This window comes from Stylophora pistillata, chromosome 13, assembly GCF_964205215.1.
Source record: "Stylophora pistillata chromosome 13, jaStyPist1.2, whole genome shotgun sequence".
NCBI lineage: Eukaryota > Metazoa > Cnidaria > Anthozoa > Scleractinia > Pocilloporidae > Stylophora > Stylophora pistillata.
Window position 1 is genome coordinate 18,698,960 of NC_142531.1, and position 19,354 is coordinate 18,718,313.

Sequence of the window (19,354 nt, forward strand, 5' to 3'; positions counted from 1 at the left end):
CACTAGTATCGCAGAGGTCAGTGGTTCGAATCCCGTACAGGCCTGATTTTTTTCAGGTCTGATTTTCGCTATTGCTTAAATAGCGCTATCTACTGCGAGGATCGTGTATCATATGAAACTATTTCTATATCACTTATTTAGTAATCGTGCCGCAATGATGGAGGAAAATGGGTCATAGACAGGATGACGATCATGGAGACGGTTACGGCTAATGCAGGTTAGTTTTTGTTACATTTGTGTCAATGTTTTGGGAAGCCGGTGGATGCTAATCCGTGAGAGATTCTGATGTTTTTTTCTACCCGATATTTTGCCATTTGACTTCAAAAAAATTATTTTCCGACATAGTTCCGTTGCAAAACTGAAAACAAGTGGATAATTCAGCAAAGTGCTGAAGTAAAAAAACAAAGAAACAAATAAACCAAAACTTAAAACAAAACAAAAGCAAAAGAAAACGTCTCACGGGGTCGCACAACCGTGCTTCGAACAACTTCAACAAGCTTTGCGCAAGCAGATATGGCCAGTGGTCCACGATTTTTTTGAGGAGGGGGTGCACCACTAAAGAATGGCGTAACTGACTGGCGACTGGACGAAAACGAATTGTAATAGCGAATACGAAGAAGGCTTTTCCCCAGGCAATAACATACCTGATTTTAACGCCGTTCAACATAAATTCGTCCACCTCGTCTCTTGCTCTACTTCAACACCAATAAACCACATAGTATTTTTTTTTTTTGCAGAATACCACTTGTATTAGAAAGTCGCAGGTCATCTCAGGGGGATGGGGTTCGCACCCCCTGCACCCTCCCCCTAGATCCACCCCCGGTGATAGTTTGAGGAGGGATTAGTTTGAGAGGAACACGTTTGACTTAAAATAAATTTCGACCAAAATGTGACAAATAATGTGAAAAAGATAAGCGGCATTTGGTTCCTGGAAGTTATTTTGGCCAGAAATTGAGTAGAGAAAATGTTGATGAAGCCGTCGACAATTTTCATGGAATAATACACCACTTAGTCAGATCTGAAGAAATATACAAACATTGCAAGAGAGTATAATGATGTTCCGGAAATTTGTAGAAAAATGAATTGATTATATAAGCATTCACGAGGAACCACAGAGAACATACATGTCTTGGCCTATTTCACTTTCATTTATGCGCCGATGTATTCGAAGCCTCAACATAACCCCCCCCCCCTCTCCCCCTTGACCCACCGGTGTTTGACTGCCGTCCGTGCCCAGAGGGTGGGGAATTTTAAGTTTGCTTGGCGAGGTTGGTAATTTGAACCAAAGGTGTCGAATCTTTCCAGCGGAATACAAGTGTTATACCTTGAAATATGGAGGTGTCTAAATGTGAAAAATTCACTTTCGCGAGCAAATGGCCAAGAAGAAAAGGTCTACAAGGTCTAGAGTTTAAAGCATCGTCGTGGTCAATGTGTAGAAAGTAACAGTCACCGATGTCGCCTTTTGCAAAACAAATTGGGTGGGATATTTGAACAGAATGTTTGCCTCGGGGGCAGGAATAAGAACAAACTAATCTCGAAAAATTTTAAATACAAGGATTTCTCGGGGAGGGGGGGGGGATGTTGAAGCTTGGAATTGATCGACGCATTGTTTTTTTAACTAAAAACAGCTTCATAACTTCATCAGTAGAACAGAAAGAAGACAGAAAAAGAAAAATCTTCAGTACTTATGTCTATTGGTAAAATCAGCGTCGTTTTTTTTTTTTATGCAACCCAGCCTAATGAAACGCCGAAATATTTTCCTTGTCACGACAGATCACTTAGCATTTACTTGCATCTCTTTAAATTGAGTTACTTGGCCTGTCCGACCATATCAAAGATTTTTATATATATTTAGGTCGTACCACAATAATGCCTATAAATCAAGTTAATCGAGACTACAACAAAATTCTTGAACTTTTTATCACCTGCGTTCTGACTATGCAATTGGATGGAGTGCGCGCTCTTGAACTGATAGCTAGTCCGTTTCTCATATTTTGTAAAATAATAATAATAATAATAATAATGTATATGTGAACGATCCTTCGCAGTAAAGCACTATTTGAGCAATAGTGAAAATCAGACCTGAAAAAAATTTCAGGCCTGTACGGGATTCGAACCACTGACCTCTGCGATACCGTCTCATAACCGCAGTTCATACATATGTTTCATATGTTTGTTGTTGTTTGATTTATCATCTACGGGTTTATGTCGAATTAATTTGATGGCCTGCTCCCAGTTGGCTTGTTAGCTCAATTGGTAGAGCGCTGCACTAGTATCGCAGAGGTCAGTGGTTCGAATCCCGTACAGGCCTGAAATTTTTTTCAGGTCTGATTTTCACTATTGCTCAAATAGTGCTTTACTGCGAAGGATCGTTCACATATACGTCTCATAACCGCAGTTCATACATATGTTTCATATGTTTGTTGTTGAATAATAATAATAATAATAATAATAATAATAATGGTTTATTAGTACTCCGCCTGGTGGCTCTTCTGTACTAATTCAATACAAAAGAAAAATATATATATATATATATATCAGGAGTTGCTAGTTGCCAGTGTCATAAAATGTTTTCTGCATTTACTGTCGAATACTTTGGGTTCTGTACAGTTTTTAATGTCTTGAGGTAGACTGTTAAATAGCATAGCAGCAGAATTTTGTAGCGTTCCGGAGACAGTCGATGGTTCAAGGCGACGCTCGCAAGAAGATCTTGGAGCCCTGGAAGGTTTATGTTCGACCAGTTTGAGGCAGGTTGGCCAGCAGTTTAGATGTAAAGCCTTGCATATCGTCCTGGTTATGTGATAGTCTGGGCGATAACTAATGGGGAGCCATCCGAGTTTCGAAACATCCGACATATCCGCGTAGTGATTGTAGACAAAACTTGCCGCAGCGACTTGGACACGTTGGAGTCTCTGCGTCAGGAACTTAGGACGGAATGGCGGATGACAGACTATATCGTTGTGATCGATTAACGACAGCACGAGGCGCTCTGCTAAGCGTTTCCTGACGTGAAAAGGGGCAAGATTCTTGAGTTTCTAAATAATAGTAAGAGTATTTTAGCACTTTGATATTTTGGAAAGAATGTCATCGTTCCATTTCAAGTTTTCGTTGATTTCTGTGTCAAGTAATCGAGTGGTTTTGATTCGTTCTAATTTAGCACCATTTATATGCAAGTTGATCGGGTATTCATCAAGCTTATGTACACGAGCCAGTTGTTGAGTCGAGAACTGCACCGCCTTTGTCTTGTTAGGATTCAAACGAAGATTTCACTCGCTTGAACAGGTTAAGAGCTGATCCAAGGCGTGTTGTAATTGGTCTTCACACTGCGTAATGTTCGCGGGTTCGTTGTGCGCGTAGATGGTTGTGTCGTCAGCGTACTGGTATGATGTTACGGATGCCTCCAGGCTATCTGACAAGTCATTGACTTAAACATTGAAAACGACAGGCCCCAATATGGAGCCCTAGGGAACACCGAAGGCCACCTCAATGGTACTTGAAAGTTTGTCATCTATCTGAACAAACTGTTTTCTCTCAGGGAGATAGTTAGTGACCCATCTGAGGTACGATTTGGAGAAACACATTTTGGAGAAATGGCAGATACACCCGTAGCTCTTTCAGCAGTAGAGGCAAAGAAAGAGTTTAGCTCTTCGGGTTGTACCCTAAGTGGTTGTGGGCTTGATTGAAGAATTCTGTGTAGAACTTGCCAGCATATCTCTTTAGGTTTGGAAGAAGACAGTGCCTTTTTGATAGAAATCGCTCTTAGTTTTCTTGATCTTGGACTTGAGTTTATTCCTTGTATTTAGATAACGAGTCCAAGTGACTTCATCTTTGCTTACGAGGGCGGAGGTCTGGAGAGAGAGACTACTTTTGAAGTTGTTGTATATCCAAGTCCTTCATCCAAGGCGCAGGAAGACGTGTGACTTTAGTGCGTTTTAAGGGCGCGTGGCGGTCAATACATTCGCGGATGAGGGAGTTTAAAAGATCAACTTGTATGTCAGGATCGTCGGTTGTTTTGATTTATTGGTAAAAGGGCTTCGTGTCGTTTAATTATGACTGCATTCCTACTTGTGATTAACTAATCAGTCTCCACTCCTTTGATTAATTACGGACGGAATTGAACAACTCGAAATATCATTACCAATTATCAACGAGAGAGTTTTAGCTACTTCTGCTGTCTCCATTTCAGAAAATTCAATGTCACTTTATCATTTCATCTTTTTTCAGGTTGGAGAGATGACACCTAGAGACGCAGTAAATTCAGTGACTGAAATAAGAAGATAGAGGAAATTTATAGACTGAAATAAAAGTTTCTCAGATCTTCCGCTCACATGCACCGGTTTAGGAGCGAAGTTGTCCCTGGAAAAAGCGATGTTTGCGTAGAAAAAGGCATTTATCAGAAATTCTGCGTTTTTAAAAGGGCCAACCGCTCTCCAAAAAAAGCTAAGTATTTTGGCATGAAACAATTTCTTGGAATAGCAGTAAAACAAAAATAGCGAAAAAAATTCGAAGTCTTTTGGCATGAAATTTGTCTCTGGAAAAAAAAGTCTGCGCATTAGGATCGTGCTTTGTGTCGATAAAAAAAATATACTAAGTCTTTTGGCGGAAAAATCTTGCATCGTGCAAACGATTTACTCCCATCAAAAGTCAAGTGTGTGTTTTTATTATAACACTAAACACTGTTCAAATCCGCAGAAATTTTTTCTACTCAGCAACCCTCCATACACAAAAAAAAGTAAAAGAGAGCCTATATTTTGACTAGTTATCAGGCCCTTTTAAAAGCGCTTTTTCTTTTTTAGTTCATATATATGCTTTACGAGAGACAATAAAGACTAATAAAGGTATTATTTGATGAAAAGTTTATTTGCTTAATACAAGTTTACAACAGCTAGAACAAGCATAACACAAATACTGCTAAGTCTATCAGAAAATAACTGAGCAAAGTACATTTTAAGCTAAACTGGTAAATATTTTTTTTAACTAAGTCAGATCACTAGAGATAATTCTGGCAAGAAAAAAGCAGATTTACGAAATAAATGCGTAAACAGCATCTAAGTCTAGTCAACTACAAGTACTTCCCTAACGATCAGTTAAATTGTAGCTCTGAACGACTTGATCCAACTTTGACGAGAAAAAAAATTTAAAAAAAATTTTTTTTTCGACAGATTGCTAATAATTGACAAAATCAGCTTTTAAAACTCGAAACACTTCTGGCAGGAAAAACAAACAAATTACGAAACGCTTGTTGACAAATACATCCTATCGAGTCTAAGTTTGAGAGCTTTGTTATTTTGACGCTTTGTTCACGCTTGGCTATAAGTTGCTACCTCTGAGGTTAGTTTCCATTTGAATGGTTAGGCTTTCTTCAATTCGATTTTTCTATATCTCTCGATTACTTGTAATCCTCATCAAAAAGAGTTTATGGGGGAACTGCAAGAGAAAACAGACGAATCTGTTAAAATATACCAAAAATGGACTCTTACAGAATAATAAAATAATTACGAACGTAAATTTAGCCATTCCACTTGTATCTAAGAGTTTACGAGTAGTTCAGTTATAGAATGTTTGCTCCAAATGTTTAACTTCTCTCTGTGTAAATTCTCTATCTTTACAGCAATGGGAATGATTCATTAAAGTTCCACGTTAACTGAACATCAGTGCCTTTATTCTCCTTAGCATTTTGTAGACATTGTTTCGAAGTAAGTTCGAGAACTCAGTTACCACCACGGCAACATCCTCTGGCTGAATAAACTTTCCAAAAACTATTTCATGTTCACCAAAATTCCTGAAAATGTATTTTTATTTGCAATGTATAATGTGGTATTGAGCATAATTCAGCACAGTTGACGTGACAAAATTTGTAACGAGTAACATTGAACACAAGCCCTCTTGCTTTGTGGTTCATTTGTCACATGTTCTTGACACCAGAGGTGATAATTGATCATAGAAAGCTCATTGTGTCATACTTTCTTATGATCCTCCTACAAGAGAGCACTTTTACAAATGGGTCCTGGTAACGGATCCTCGATATTTCTGTGTAAAGATTTTTTAACTTTTCTTGTCGAAGATAATTTGCAATTTTTTTCAACATAACTTGTGCATTTTAAATTTTGAAAGGTAATAAATTAAATCACCCGAATCCCTTGCAAATAAGTTACCTTTTGTGAACACGAAAAGAAAAAAAAAGGGGAAGAAAGAAAAAGATAACTTGCTCGTAGTTTTGAAACAACGACTAACGATCCATCGCCGCTGCCTGTCTTAGACATATCATATATTTTACAAACTTTATCTCGCGGCTAAAATCTTACGAAAAACATTTTTACCGAACATACGACGAAAAAGTTGGTTCGCAGCTTAAGAAAAAAAACTGATTTATTACCATTTGTTATCCGATACGTGCGGAAGAGTTCGTCACATTCCAGTCATTCTTTATTGATGACGTAGTTTCAAATCAAAATGTCACTTTATGCGAATGAAAAGATTCTTGCATTCTTTTCCCTTGAAGGTCACTTTTCCAGTGCTAAAAATTACACGAGTCTTCTGTAGATTCTTAACGATAACTAGAAATGGCTATAAATCGATTTTTGTTATCTTTCTCTTTTTCTTTTTAAGCCAATAAATGAATCGAGTGGGATTGATGAATCACTATTCATTTAAATATCAAATGTCATTTTTGTGCTAAGACTCTCTCTCGAAAGACAAATTATTCTAGTTAAGGTTAAGAAAGCCTCTGCTACTCTGCGTGAATTTTGAAACGCCTCCTAAAAATCGATTTCCTGAGACTAAAATTCTAATGCTCCCGGACTGATCCAGTCGACCCCTCTGACCTATTTTTGTGCTCCTGTCGTTTAAAATTTCTTTGGAATATTTTATCCGACCCACACAACAGAACGTGTTACCAAGCCAGTTGATCAACACAGATTTTGTGCAAATGTATCAACACATCGCCCTGGAGATAGCAGCCACATGTACACATTATAGGACTATTTTGAATAAAATGTGTAGCTCACCTTGATGGAGTAATTCTTTGCTTCCGTTTTCTGCCCATTCACTGTTACTCCACCGTCGAATTTTTCCTTCATAGTAATTCATCTAAAAGGGAAAAAAAATTACAACACTATTACCTCTCGTGTTCAGCGACTGTGTATGGAATTCAGTAGCCTGCAGTGCCGGCGTATTTTGGGCGAACGAGTGCACATTTTCGTATTAAGCCGCCATCTTAGATTTGGTAACTGTGGAGGGATTGGGGATTGAGGATTTCCTCGCCCAATCCTCCACAGTTACCAAATCTAAGATGGCGGCCTAATACGAAAATGTGCACTCGTGCGCCCAAAATACGCCGGGACTGCAGGCTAGGAATTCAGTTGATTTCTTCATCGTTTAACCATTCAAACTCCTCTACTTCAACAGATCTTGAGTTTCCTGCCTTTGAGCCACATACATTTCAAAGATATTTCCAAAACAATGTTTTCAAAGCAAGAACTGTTCCCATTCGATTTTACAACTTTTACTTCCGTTTGAAACTACGGCCAAGCGAAACATTTCCATCTTCATCAAGCCTCGTCTGGACTTTGGCAGTCTGATAAATATTTCTAGTAAAAATTAACCCTTGAAACTGTCTTTTATTGAGTTGGAGTATGGTTTAGCTTATGGAGAGCCGGTCCGATACGCTACCTCTGCAAATTTAGAGTGTCCTCCAACGACGAATTCACTGGAGATAGCAGCCACATACACACATTATGCGACTATTTAAAAAAATTTTAATGTTTGGATTTAGGCGAACTTTCCTCATGGATTCTGAGCGTTGTTGGTCAACTTATCGAAAGTCAGTACAAAACACTTCCACGGTAAATTTATAATTCACCCAACTTCATTAAGCGTGCAATACAACAACCTGAACAGTCTGAACTGAACTTCATTGTTACCTTATTTGTAGAGCTAAACAACTTCTCCTTTAGCTGTCAGCCCATGTGCGGTCCTCATGATCAAACACAAACAGCTCTTCAATGTTCCTGGCTGCGTTTAGAACTTATACTTGATACCTAGACGACTTTCCGACTTGACACCCAGACGACTTTTCGTGAGTCTTCCTACCTAGAAAGCGAAGCAGTTCAGACCACGTGGAACCCTACAGTGTAAATGAGGTGAGAAATTTTCACGTGAAAAGAAAGCGTCGCTGACACGAGGTTGGAGTAAATTTGCATAAACACGAAATCAAAATTTATGGAAGCTTATATTTTCATATTTTAAATAAATAGTTGCTGCTTTATTAAAACGTGCTCACCATTGCAGATTGGTTGATTCTGCTTACGATGTGTGTCAGTCCATAGTTAGTAGAGTCATTTAAAGCCGTTGAACGACTAGAAACTGTCTCCGACACCATTGAGCCCCACAGACGGTGGTAGAGAATCGGTGAAGGTTCATAAGCGCGAAGCGTAAAGGGAAAAGAAAGTATCCGTCTGTAACTCGCAAAATGACAATTATCTAAAGTTACGTGTAGGGCGAAGATTGGACACATCTGACACCTCCTTCAAAGGCAATAAAAGAGACAATTAGGGGCCGACCATTTAACTTTTGAGGGGGGGGTGGGTGATTTCTGGTCATCAAGAAATTTTTTTCTTGCAATCTGCTGTGCAGGATATTTTTTTCGTTCGAAATGCCTTTTTTCTTCTGTTACATTTGGGCTGCATGCAATTTTTTTCTTCCAACAAGCGCTTGCAGGAAATTTTTTTTCTAAATCACCCACCCCCCCCCCTCAAGAGTTAAATGGTCGGCCCCTTAGTTTTGATGAAAGCGAAGAATCGCCTACTGGAAATTTTGTTTGACCAGAAATTATTATCACTTTTTCGTGCATCGCGGCGCATTTTGCGGGCTAAAATAGCGATTTTGGTATTTTAGCCCCCTCGCACGCATCTGTGATTGTTTACACTGTTTTGTAGTCATTTTTTCAGTTCTTATTTTTTCAATGCCCTCCGAAATTATAATAATAGCAATAAAGTTAATGTTCTTAGGCATGAATATGTATTGGACCCTTATCATCTTATCTTGACAACTTTTAAAGGCGGCCGCGCGGAATTCAGTTTGATTATTTGATGTGATCGCATTGATACTACTTAGCATTGGGAGGTGGGGGGGAAGCGTCTTTCACGTGAGACAATCGCGCTACACGGGTGTCACTGTGTTTACTTACAGGGGAGGTGTTAGGAAAACTTGAACGAAGTGCGATGACGAATTTAAAAATAATCAATGAAATGATCAGAAATGACGAATAGACTAATTAATGGTCTTACTCCTGTTAGATATTTTAACAATCTTTCTAAATGTTCGCCACATAGCGTCAGTAGTCTCTAAAAATGTTAGAGCCGAGTGACTGGTGACCACTGGTGTGTGGAACATTAACAGGAATTCCTCGTCAGGGTCAAGGGTTTACTCAGGTGATGACTTCTGCTCGAGCTGTAGAAACGTCAATCACTTTCACCGGAAACCTCATATTTCAGGTCCAGTCTCACGCGAGCACTCAAGTTACACGATTACCTAAATATTTTGTGACTAAGAACAGCCCTGGACCCCAAACAGCCTAAGAGTGATTAGCATCTCATTTCTCCTTACAGAATCACCCCTGAATCAAACATCAAGGTCATGAGAATAACTAAAGTAATCACCAATTTATAGAGCTCTTCAGAATGTCCTCCCGAAAGCAAACGGGACATCATGTCTCTACTCGACTGAATTTCAGTTTCTGAAGCGTTTATGATAACAAAGAAAGCAAACTACCATTTCAAAAACACCCTTCATCGACTTATTATCTCAGAAATCGTACAGATGAGCTTGGGCGTTGGTTTCCCCCTTGGGAAGGTGACTTCTGGACAATAGATAAAAAATTACACAAAAGTTATTGACGTGGGTGATTCTCTCGACGCTAATACATAACGAAAGAAAGTAGTTAACGTCACGATTCTTGACAGTTTTTGATTTTGTAATGTGATATAAATATTTTGAACATTTCTCTTTTTCCGATGTAGTTCACCCATTTTGTTTTCAGAATCTAACTAAGATCATGTTTCATCATTAATAGCAATGTGTTCAAGACCAAATATTTGGTAAGTATGATGTTTGATCAGTTATTATATCATAATATCTGGTATATTTTTTCTACTTAAAAAAAAGACATTTTATCTGACATTGTATTTGGAATTTTCTAAAATATGGACCGCTTTAAACTCAATTGCATAAGTAAGGTTTTCATGTCTGTTTAAAGCCACTAGTAAAGATCTTGACATAAACCTTTTATATAGGTGATACCATTTCTTGGATACAGCTTGGTCAGTAGCCGATCTGCTATCAGTAGTTTTTAAATCTCATGGCCAAAACTAACATCAATGCGTAATGAAATCATGGAAAAGTATGGCTTTAATTTCCTATAAGCTTGATTTTCAACTGAAATTTTTTAAAGGGTAGCATATCGTTGAAAAGAGCTTGGAGATTTGAATAAAAATCATGGAGCAACGTTTCTTAAGCAGATTTTTAAAGCGCTTCTCTAAAACAATCTGAGGTCATTCAACACGTTGGTTGATTTCCTACCATGGTTGAAGCAAGTTTGACCCAGTAACAGAGCAACGTTTCAAAGTAAAACGGGCCCAGGTAAAATCTGTGTCGATCTTCTAATCTAATGCATGTATAAACTCTAAAATGCGGCTCAAACTTGAGGAAGTCGTTTAAAGAGCTGGATTTCATAAATTTGAAACTTTACAAATGCACCCTCTAAGAGCTTAATGAAGTCAAAAAAGCATCCAACGTGAAACTTTTTAAATAACTGACTTCTAATTCACACCTTAGTCTGATGGAATTTATATCTAACAAACTTTACAGACCAGAGAACAAACCTCGTTGTTTATAGTTTTTCCTTTTAGTTTCGTTTATATCAGTGAGATCAAGACACCGAAATATGACGAGATTCTTTCTTTGAGCGCAATCAGTTTTTTCGTATTTAATGGTTTTATTCACGAGACAGCGCAGCTATTGAATCAAAATCGGATTGAGTAAGCTTTCAGAATCGGTTAACAACATAATACATCGTAATGTCAGTCTCAGATTCTCGATAACGACTGTTAGGTCATGATTCAGGTGCCATTCGCAATGATTTAGCCATGAAATTAACGGTGAAAAAGACTGATGACTTGGTTCAATATTGCTGGTGATTACATTTCTTCGATATCAGAGGACTTTGCCGATAAACTTTTATAAATTTGTGGGGGAAACTTGCAAAGCATAGTTCATTCAATTCTGCTTCGATTCCGCAGCGTTGGCGGAATAAAAAGACCCATGGAGTGTTATATGGAGTGAGTTGAGAATTCTGAGTATTTCGATGAGTTAAGAGGAAGTTTTAAATTGAAATTTATTTGATCAATTCTCTAAATCACAAAACTCAAAGTTTCAAGAATGTGCCTTTCTCAGTAAAATGACTGCATCACAATGGAAGTAAGTTGTGAATAACCGGCTGTTATTTGAATTAAAACATATGTTTTTTTAATTTGAATATATCAACAAAGTTGAAACAGTAAATTGGCCACCGTTACGATTATAAAAGCTGACGTTTCGAGCGTTAGCCCTTCGTCGGAGCCGACAACTTGAATCATTAGCGTGTCATTTTCCACAAAATGTTTCCTCTAGTCATAATAACCTATTTTAGTACTCAAAGGTTTCGTTCTTACAGCAAGGTGTTTAACAGCTATCAAATTGTGCATGATGGTTGCACATATAAGAACGGTGACCTCATTTCATTTTTTAGTGGTCTCTGCCTTTGCATGATTCACGATACTAAATTGGGATATGAGTTTGAATATCAATAGTTTGTCACGCTAAAACATATCTATTCAAGGATGAAAATCAACAATCTGATTATTTATATGAAATGCTATCCGACTCTTGCATTTGTTTCTAAAACGTTCTTACATATTAAGAAAAGATTTCAGACCAGACAACGTTACATATAAATATTTTCTTTGATTAAACAACAGTCTGTCCGTCAGTGCATGAGAGGTCTATACTGACGGATCTAGCGACACTCACCTCTGTTGGAAACCGATCCACAACAAACTTAACTCAAGGATAGCAAATCTGTTTCGTTTGATATGATTTATGACATACAAGCCTAAAGTTCTTATTTTTAACGGTGCCGTAAGAGGAAGTTAAATCAGGGACTTAGTTTCATGCCAGGTTCGACTGCTATAACAAACCTTTTTAAAAATGTACCTCCATAAAGGAGACCTGAATGAAGACAACAAGGGATCTTTCACACTTTAACTCCCGACCATTTCCCGCTTGCAATATTTTTTTATCAAATAAATCAATTTCTACTTTTGTATTGAAAGTTGTATTCATCTTTATTCAACAGGGAAAGCTTACTCCAACATTACTTCGTTTTAATCATTTTTGGTTTGCTAAGTCTGATGAGGCAAGATAAAGACAATAAAAATGGTAAGTGAGGGTATCTCAAAGGGAAACTCCTCGTCCAATATGGATTGGAGGATTTCCATGGGTCAAACGAGAAATTGTTATATTAGTGGTGTCACACAAAAACATGAAGTGTTACGAATACAAATCAATAACTACAAAATTTATTAATGCTGACAGTGCCTCTAACTACTATACTTGAAATGCTCTTTCAAGTACAGTTTACAGATAGAAAAAGATCAAGAAGCTTTCTGAAAAACACGTTGAGTGTGCCTACATGTTTGGCTACAATAATTCTTTCAACACAGGAGAAAAACAGTTTGACAGGATCGATTATAAAGCTTTTAACACTGCTGATAGAAAGAAAACCTTCAACACTAGCCTACTAATAATACTCATGCTTATAAATACAGAATGCAATACTTATTGTTAAGTATGTATTAAAAAGGAGTGACGCACCGCAGTACACACTTTAAACCTGAAGCGAATAGACTGTTCATGAGAGTGATCAACGAACCTAGGCGGCCATCAAACCAACATAATAACATCGTGTATTCTCAGTGGCTCGCACTTGAGGCCAATTATTTTGTTCATCTTGGTCTAGTTATTGTTAATTAGTATTAAGAATCTGAAATTGTAGTAGGGTTATGCAGAGCTCCGTCTACATTCTCCATCGCTGGAATGTAATCGAAAAACCTTGACTCGAGCCGATTTAAACTGCCCTTCTTTTTGTTTGAGGATTTTAACTTCGCGCGTTTTAAGACCTTTACTGAACATTTGTCAGTGTATCTTGTTTTTAAGTTTCTGTCATTTCTCCTAAACTAACAGGGAATAAAGCCTGCGGTGGACAGCCTTATCAAAGACCTCATTATTGGTTTATCTGTTGCCCAATTCCTGCGAAATACTAGCCGTGCTCTAAAAGCGATCGAATTATGCGAGGAATGCTTGATTTTACTTTTGAACAGCTCAGAGTGGTATGAAGAGGACGTATTCAAAGAGTTCTACTCTATTATCTTAAGACAATTATGCATCTCATACCCTACCACCCATGATTTTGGAAAAGCCGAACGATACATCCAGGAACTTGTTGTCATGTCTAAAGACTCTGATGACATACAAGAGGAAGGATACTGGAGGTCAGTTCTAGCAACTAATTATCTACTCCAAAATAAACTTACAAACGCAAAATAAAGTTTTATGAAAGCATTAGATATTTTCAAAGTAACCGGTGACAGGGTACAACAAGCAGTCGTATACGATAACCTTGCAACTCTGAATATCCGGATCGGTGACATTCGGAGCGAAAAAGAATATCTCGAGGAACGGCTCCGCCTCATTAAAGAGGCTGGCGACAAAAAAGGAGAAGCAAATTGTTACAGCCGCCTGGGACATTATTTTCTGAGAGTTAACGACAATCGAAAGGCAAATGAATATTTTCAGAAAGCACACAAAATCAGGATGGAAATTGGCGGAAGAATGGAATTTTCGGCTGATTGCAAGGACCAAGCAGCATTTTATAGCCACCTAGGAGACCATCAAAAGGCTTTAGAGTATCTGAAGGAAAGTCTTGCAATCATTTCGGAAAGTGACGATAGAGATGACGCAGAAGTAGCAGTAATTTGCCTCAGCCTAGGAGGTGAACTTTACCATGTTGGTAGATATACCGAGGCCGAGGAATGCTTGGAGGGAGGGCACTCAATACTGAACGGCCTCGGAAAGGGTACCACCCACCACATCTTCCTTCCCTCTCTCACGATGGTAAAGTTTTCACTCTCCAAAACTCAGGAAGCACATTCGCACCTATTACAATGCATTCAATCATTTGAAAGGTTTCGAAATTTAAATAAAACCAACGACCACTTTTCAATCTCTCTTATGGAGTTCAAACAATTGTACAAGGGCCTTAGCATCATGCTATTTCAAGCCGGAAGTCCCCACGAGGCCTTTTCTGTGGAAGAACTGGGGCGAGCTAGAGCCTTGGTAGATTTGATTGCAGCCAAGTACCCTGATGGAGTAAAAAACATCTCACTGATCTCAGCTGATTTACAATCACTGTGTCGGATTGGAAAGCTTATTAATCGAGAAACTAACTGTACTTACTTGTACCTTTCGTATTATGAGAGAGGCGTTCGTGTTGCGATTTTGAAACCGGGTGGGGACACGTACTTCTCAAAAGAAGAAGAAGTTGATATCCCCACTCTGATGGCCGAGGATGTTGTTGATTTGGATGACCTTTTCAACAAAACCTTTCGTTCTTTTGGAGTTTTGCCTAGAGAGCTATGCGAAGACCGATCCTTGGATGACATCGATAAACATGATGACAGCCTCGCCCTATTCCGAGGAGATGAAACCGAAGACACCGACAGGTATCTTCAAATGTTTTACAAATTGATTATCGCTCCTGTGGCCAATTTACTCACAGGGCCTGAAGTCATCATTGTTCCCGAGCGGTCTATGTATCGAGTCCCATTTGCAGCGTTGCGTGAAGAGACTGGCAAGAAATTTCTAACAGAGAATTTAAGGATCCGTATCGCCCCTTCTTTGATGACTCTGAAACTCATTCAGGACAGTCCACCCAACTATCACAGCCAGACCGGTGCATTGATAGTGGGCGATCCCGTAGTTGGCGAGGTGTTGTACAGAGGAGCTCGGAAGAACATCACAGAATTGCCTTGTGCAAGAAAGGAAGCAGAAATGGTTGGACAACTGATGGGTGTTGAGCCTTTGATAGGAGAGCGTGCAACAAAGCAGGCGGTACTCGACGGAATAGACAAAGCGAGTCTGATCCATATTGCCGCCCATGGTAATGCGGAAAGGGGACAAATTGCCCTGGCTCCCAATCGCACTACTGAGGGTACTGGTTTTCCGAAAGAAGAAGACTACCTTCTGACCATGGAGGATATTTCACAAGTTCAACTGCGAGCTAAACTGGTAGTACTTAGCTGTTGTCACAGTGGCAAGGGTCAAATCGGCTATGAAGGCGTGGTTGGAATAGCTCGTGCGTTCCTTGGATCCGGTGCTCGCTCAGTGTTAGTTGCAGGGTGGGCCCTGGAGGATAGGGCAACAGAACAACTCATGAACCAATTCTACAAACACCTTGCTGGTGGAGAAAGTGCCAGTGAATCTCTACATCAGGCCATGAAGTGGATGAGAAATAATAGGTTTACTAAAGTTTCCCAGTGGGCTCCTTTTATGCTGATTGGAGATGACGTGAAAATTGACTTCAAGGGTGAAGGTAGGTGTTAAAATCAGGAGAGACTATTCCCTTAAGTGTCATTTGAAGACATACATTTGAGTCACAAAGGCTACAATGTAGCTTGCAGATGTTGTCTTTTAAATTGGTGTCATTGTTCAAGGTCTTTTCATATCATCATCATCATCATTATCATCAATTTAATTATGAATATCATTTTTCTATTATTTCAAAGTCTCATGATTGCATTAATGTCACATCTGGGCTGTTAAAAAAGTAAAGGCTGATAGTTTTTAAAGAAACTGTTTGGGGCTGCGTCGGTGGGGGTAACGAAATAATTTGGATATATCAACAAAGTTGAAATGGTAAATTGGCCACCGTAACGATTATAAAAGCTGACGTTTTGAGCGTTAGCCCTTCGTAGGAGCGAATGGCTATGTTGTGAATCAATTAGGAAAATAAATAGGGTTTGTTGACTGAAAAAGGCTAGTCTATAGTTCGCTATGACATGTTATCCAGTTTCTATTTAGCTACACAGTCCTATGTAGAAAGTTGATTACTTGACAAGAGGATGTGAGGTTGTGATCTCTTGTTTTCTGCATTAGTAGAACCAGTGTGTTGGTAGTCTCTCTCTACGTCAGCTAAATTGGTAAGATTAAGCTCTATAAGCTCCAATACTTTTGATTATAAACAATTATTGGATGAGGTTTTTGTGATATCGGGAATAATCAAGGTCGAGGTTAGTGTTATCAGCCAAAGCCGAAGGCTGAGGCTGATAACCACTAACCGAGACCTTGATTATTCCGGCTATCACAAAAACCTCATCCAATAACTGTTTTATGATACATTTTTTTAAAGAAAATAACGCCAAACGCATTATCGCAGCGAACACAGTTTATTTCTGAACACTTAAAAATGTACAACTGTGTGGTAAACAAATTTTCACAGTTTTTATAAAACAATCAAGTGCAGAAGAGTTAAATGCATTTCTAAAGAAAGTATCATTGAAGAAAACTGTAGATCTTCTAGTATTTTCAGAATCTCTATCTTCAAGAAATTTCTCAATTTCTCGCTGGGTCGATGAAGGGAACCGAGAAGCCATTCTTACTTTGCTGTACGTGAACTTGACATTGCTCCACCAGAAATCATGCACTGCGCGCACTACCTACAGATTATTCACTAATCTGTAGGTACAGATTATTCACTAATCTGTAGGTACAGATTAGTGAATAATCTGTAGGCTGCACTGTTTCCCAGAATTAACTGTGGGCGTTTAGCCAATGAAAGGACAGATGGTGACGACAATGTCTAATAATAATAATTGTTAACATAGAACATTTTTATTGCAGCAAAGAAGACCCCACCTGCTAAAGACTAAAATGAGAAACAGTTGCACACAGGCCTGAAGATTCATGGCTGTCATCTCTGTGTCCACGTACTTCATAAAGACTTTCTGTTGCCCAGTGAAGCAGGTGTAGCTTTTGGATTGAACACAATTTTTAAGCCTGAGGAAATTCGATTTTTTTCTTTCAATTGTGCAAATTAAGGAGTTCTTAGTTGTGAAGATTTTATGGATACAAAATAAGACAGACCTGGTTGCATGATGCATTAATTTTTCAGTCTTGTCATGCAACACATTCTCTCTGAATGCATTGTGCGAAAGAACAAACTTTGGTTGCAAAGGAAACTAGGAATGATGCTATAAAAAGACAAAATGTCATGATGACTTGTTCATCATTTTTTAGTAAAAATAACAAATATCAGAAGTATTTTTTTTTGTTTATAATGTAGGAAGGCAACATGCCACTTTACCTACTTAAGTTAATTTGAGGATTATTTCAGGAAATGGCTCAAGGTTGCTGTTTACTAATAGAAATTATTAAGGCAGTTGACAAGTAAAAGCTTTTACCTGAGAGAAGAATTTGGAAGAGCTTTTCCTTTTGCCATAGACTGACTGTTTGATTTTGAAGAAGCTTTATAAGTAAGCTCAAGGTGTCTTAGCTTCAGAGTGTTTTTTGTAAGTTTTTTCTCCCAAGAGCTAGAGGATGTATATAGTTTCTGAACACAAATTTTTAACAAGACTGAACTTGTAGGTTTTGTGTTTGACTGGGAAGAGCAACTTGGAGCTGTTGCATTTTTCCTCATCCTTTTCCTTTTGTGCACCAATTTTTTTTTTCTCATATAGTATAAAGAGATTATGTATTAATTATCTTATGGGAAGGCAGATTTAGAAGGTCTCTTCCCATTTGCCGAAATTACTTGCATGTTTAAATATTGTAGTTGTTTTCAGTGAATATGTATGTTATAATGGTGATCATGTATAACTGCTAATTCTTTCATGGGAAAGCAGATTTAGAAGGTCTCAACCCATACCCAGAATTAGTTGCATGTTTAAAGCATTCCTTAGAAGGGTGCATGTGTAGGTGTTTTACTTTAAAAAAAGATTGGATGGGTGGGGTGGGAGGGTGGGGCTATTGCCTTCCTCTCCGCATCCTTTTCACCCTGTGTACATATTGTTTTTAGTCAATTAGCTTATAGTGATTATGTACCAATTCTCTGATGGGAAAGCAGATTGAGAAGGGCTTTACCCACTTGTAGAAATTACTTTCATGTTTAAAGTGTTTCAATGGTGCATGCCTAAATGTTAATCAGCATATAGTAATTATGTAATGATTCTCTTATGGGAAAGCAGATTTAGAATGTCTCCACCCATTTGCAGAAATTACTACCATGTTTAATGTGTTTCAATGATGCATCCCTAAGTACTCTACAGGAAACACCCCCCTGATCCTTGTTGCCTTGTGCACCAGTTGCTTTTAGTGAATCTGTATACTAAGTTATAGTGATCATGTATTACTAGGAATTCTCCCATGGGAAAGCAGATTAAGGTCTCAACCCATTTGCAGAAATTATTTGCCTAATCAAAGTATTTTCAGGGTGCATGCCTAAGTGTTTAACCTTAAAAAAAAGTTGTGGGGGAAGGGGAGCGGAAGGGTGTGGCTATTACGTTCCCCACCCACACTTTTCACCAAGTGTACTTATAGCTTTCAGTTGATTTGTATATGGTGATCATGTATTGGCAATTCCCTTATGGAAAGCAGATTTAGGTCTCTTCCCATTTGAAGAAATCACTCGTATGGTCACATGTACTAGGCGTGTTAAATATTTTGTATTAAACATTGGCCATCAAGCCTTGATCTTTGGTTTATCTTGCATTTCACAATTGAATGTTTTCTCCCATGAAGAAAAGCTGAGGCTAAAAAAATGGATAAAAACCCACAGCACTGTGAATTTTACTGTACAAGGACTGTTTAAAAGGTAACCCCACTTTTATTTCTAATTAGATTGGCCCTCTTCTTAGATGAAGGCATTGCTTAAGCATGCTCAAGTATACTGGCACTAGTAAAAACGAGGACTAATACACCTTTGCCATTGGGTCAATGCACTGACCAAGTTACTCTCTCACATTCTAGTTTATCCTTTAACCCTGACTTCTGTATGTATATCTTCCATGTTCTCCTTACATTCTCTGGGAGACTGACTTGAAGAATTTCTTAAAGGATCAAGAGCCAGGGCACTTTGAAACGTGGGTGGGGGGGGGGGGGTTATTTTTCACCCAGTCATATGTGTACCCCCACTCAAATTTTCCAAAATACTCTCTGCCTTGTTTGTTGGCACAAGAAAACCTCTTTGCAATCTTTACTGTTTTGA

At 38.4% G+C, this 19,354-nt stretch overlaps 1 protein-coding gene and 1 long non-coding RNA gene across 3 annotated transcripts; one reads left to right on the forward strand and one right to left on the reverse strand.

Annotated features, from left to right (window-relative positions):
• Positions 1 to 3,687: 3,687 nt before the first annotated feature.
• On the reverse strand, positions 3,688 to 8,315 carry LOC111333001 (uncharacterized). Its single transcript, XR_002695102.2, has 3 exons — positions 7,923 to 8,315; positions 7,008 to 7,089; positions 3,688 to 5,427 (listed from the first exon to the last, which is right to left on the reverse strand). It is a non-coding gene; the product is annotated as an uncharacterized LOC111333001 (long non-coding RNA).
• A 1,673-nt stretch (positions 8,316 to 9,988) lies between these two features.
• LOC111333021 (tetratricopeptide repeat protein 28) lies at positions 9,989 to 18,840 on the forward strand. 2 transcript variants are annotated; one of them, XM_088743879.1, is made up of 5 exons: positions 9,989 to 10,097; positions 12,392 to 12,474; positions 13,279 to 15,685; positions 16,249 to 16,292; positions 16,993 to 18,840. In XM_088743879.1, exons 3-4 carry the CDS (start codon positions 13,648 to 13,650, stop codon positions 16,266 to 16,268), a joined length of 2,058 nt encoding a protein of 685 aa, XP_088600005.1. In that variant the 5' UTR covers positions 9,989 to 10,097; positions 12,392 to 12,474; positions 13,279 to 13,647; the 3' UTR covers positions 16,269 to 16,292; positions 16,993 to 18,840. The 2 variants fall into 2 exon arrangements, with proteins under 2 accessions (XP_088600005.1, XP_022794269.2); XM_022938534.2 differs by lacking the exon at positions 16,249 to 16,292 and having other exon boundaries at positions 9,993 to 10,097.
• Positions 18,841 to 19,354: the final 514 nt, after the last annotated feature.

Excerpts from the sequence above, each read along its gene's own strand:
- LOC111333021 (XM_022938534.2), top strand. The coding sequence starts at position 13,648 with ATGAAAGCATTAGATATTTTCAAAGTAACCGGTGACAGGGTACAACAA. Across the intron at positions 15,686-16,992 it reads AATTGACTTCAAGGGTGAAG|CAAAGAAGACCCCACCTGCT; the intron begins GTAGGTGTTAAA and ends TTTTTATTGCAG.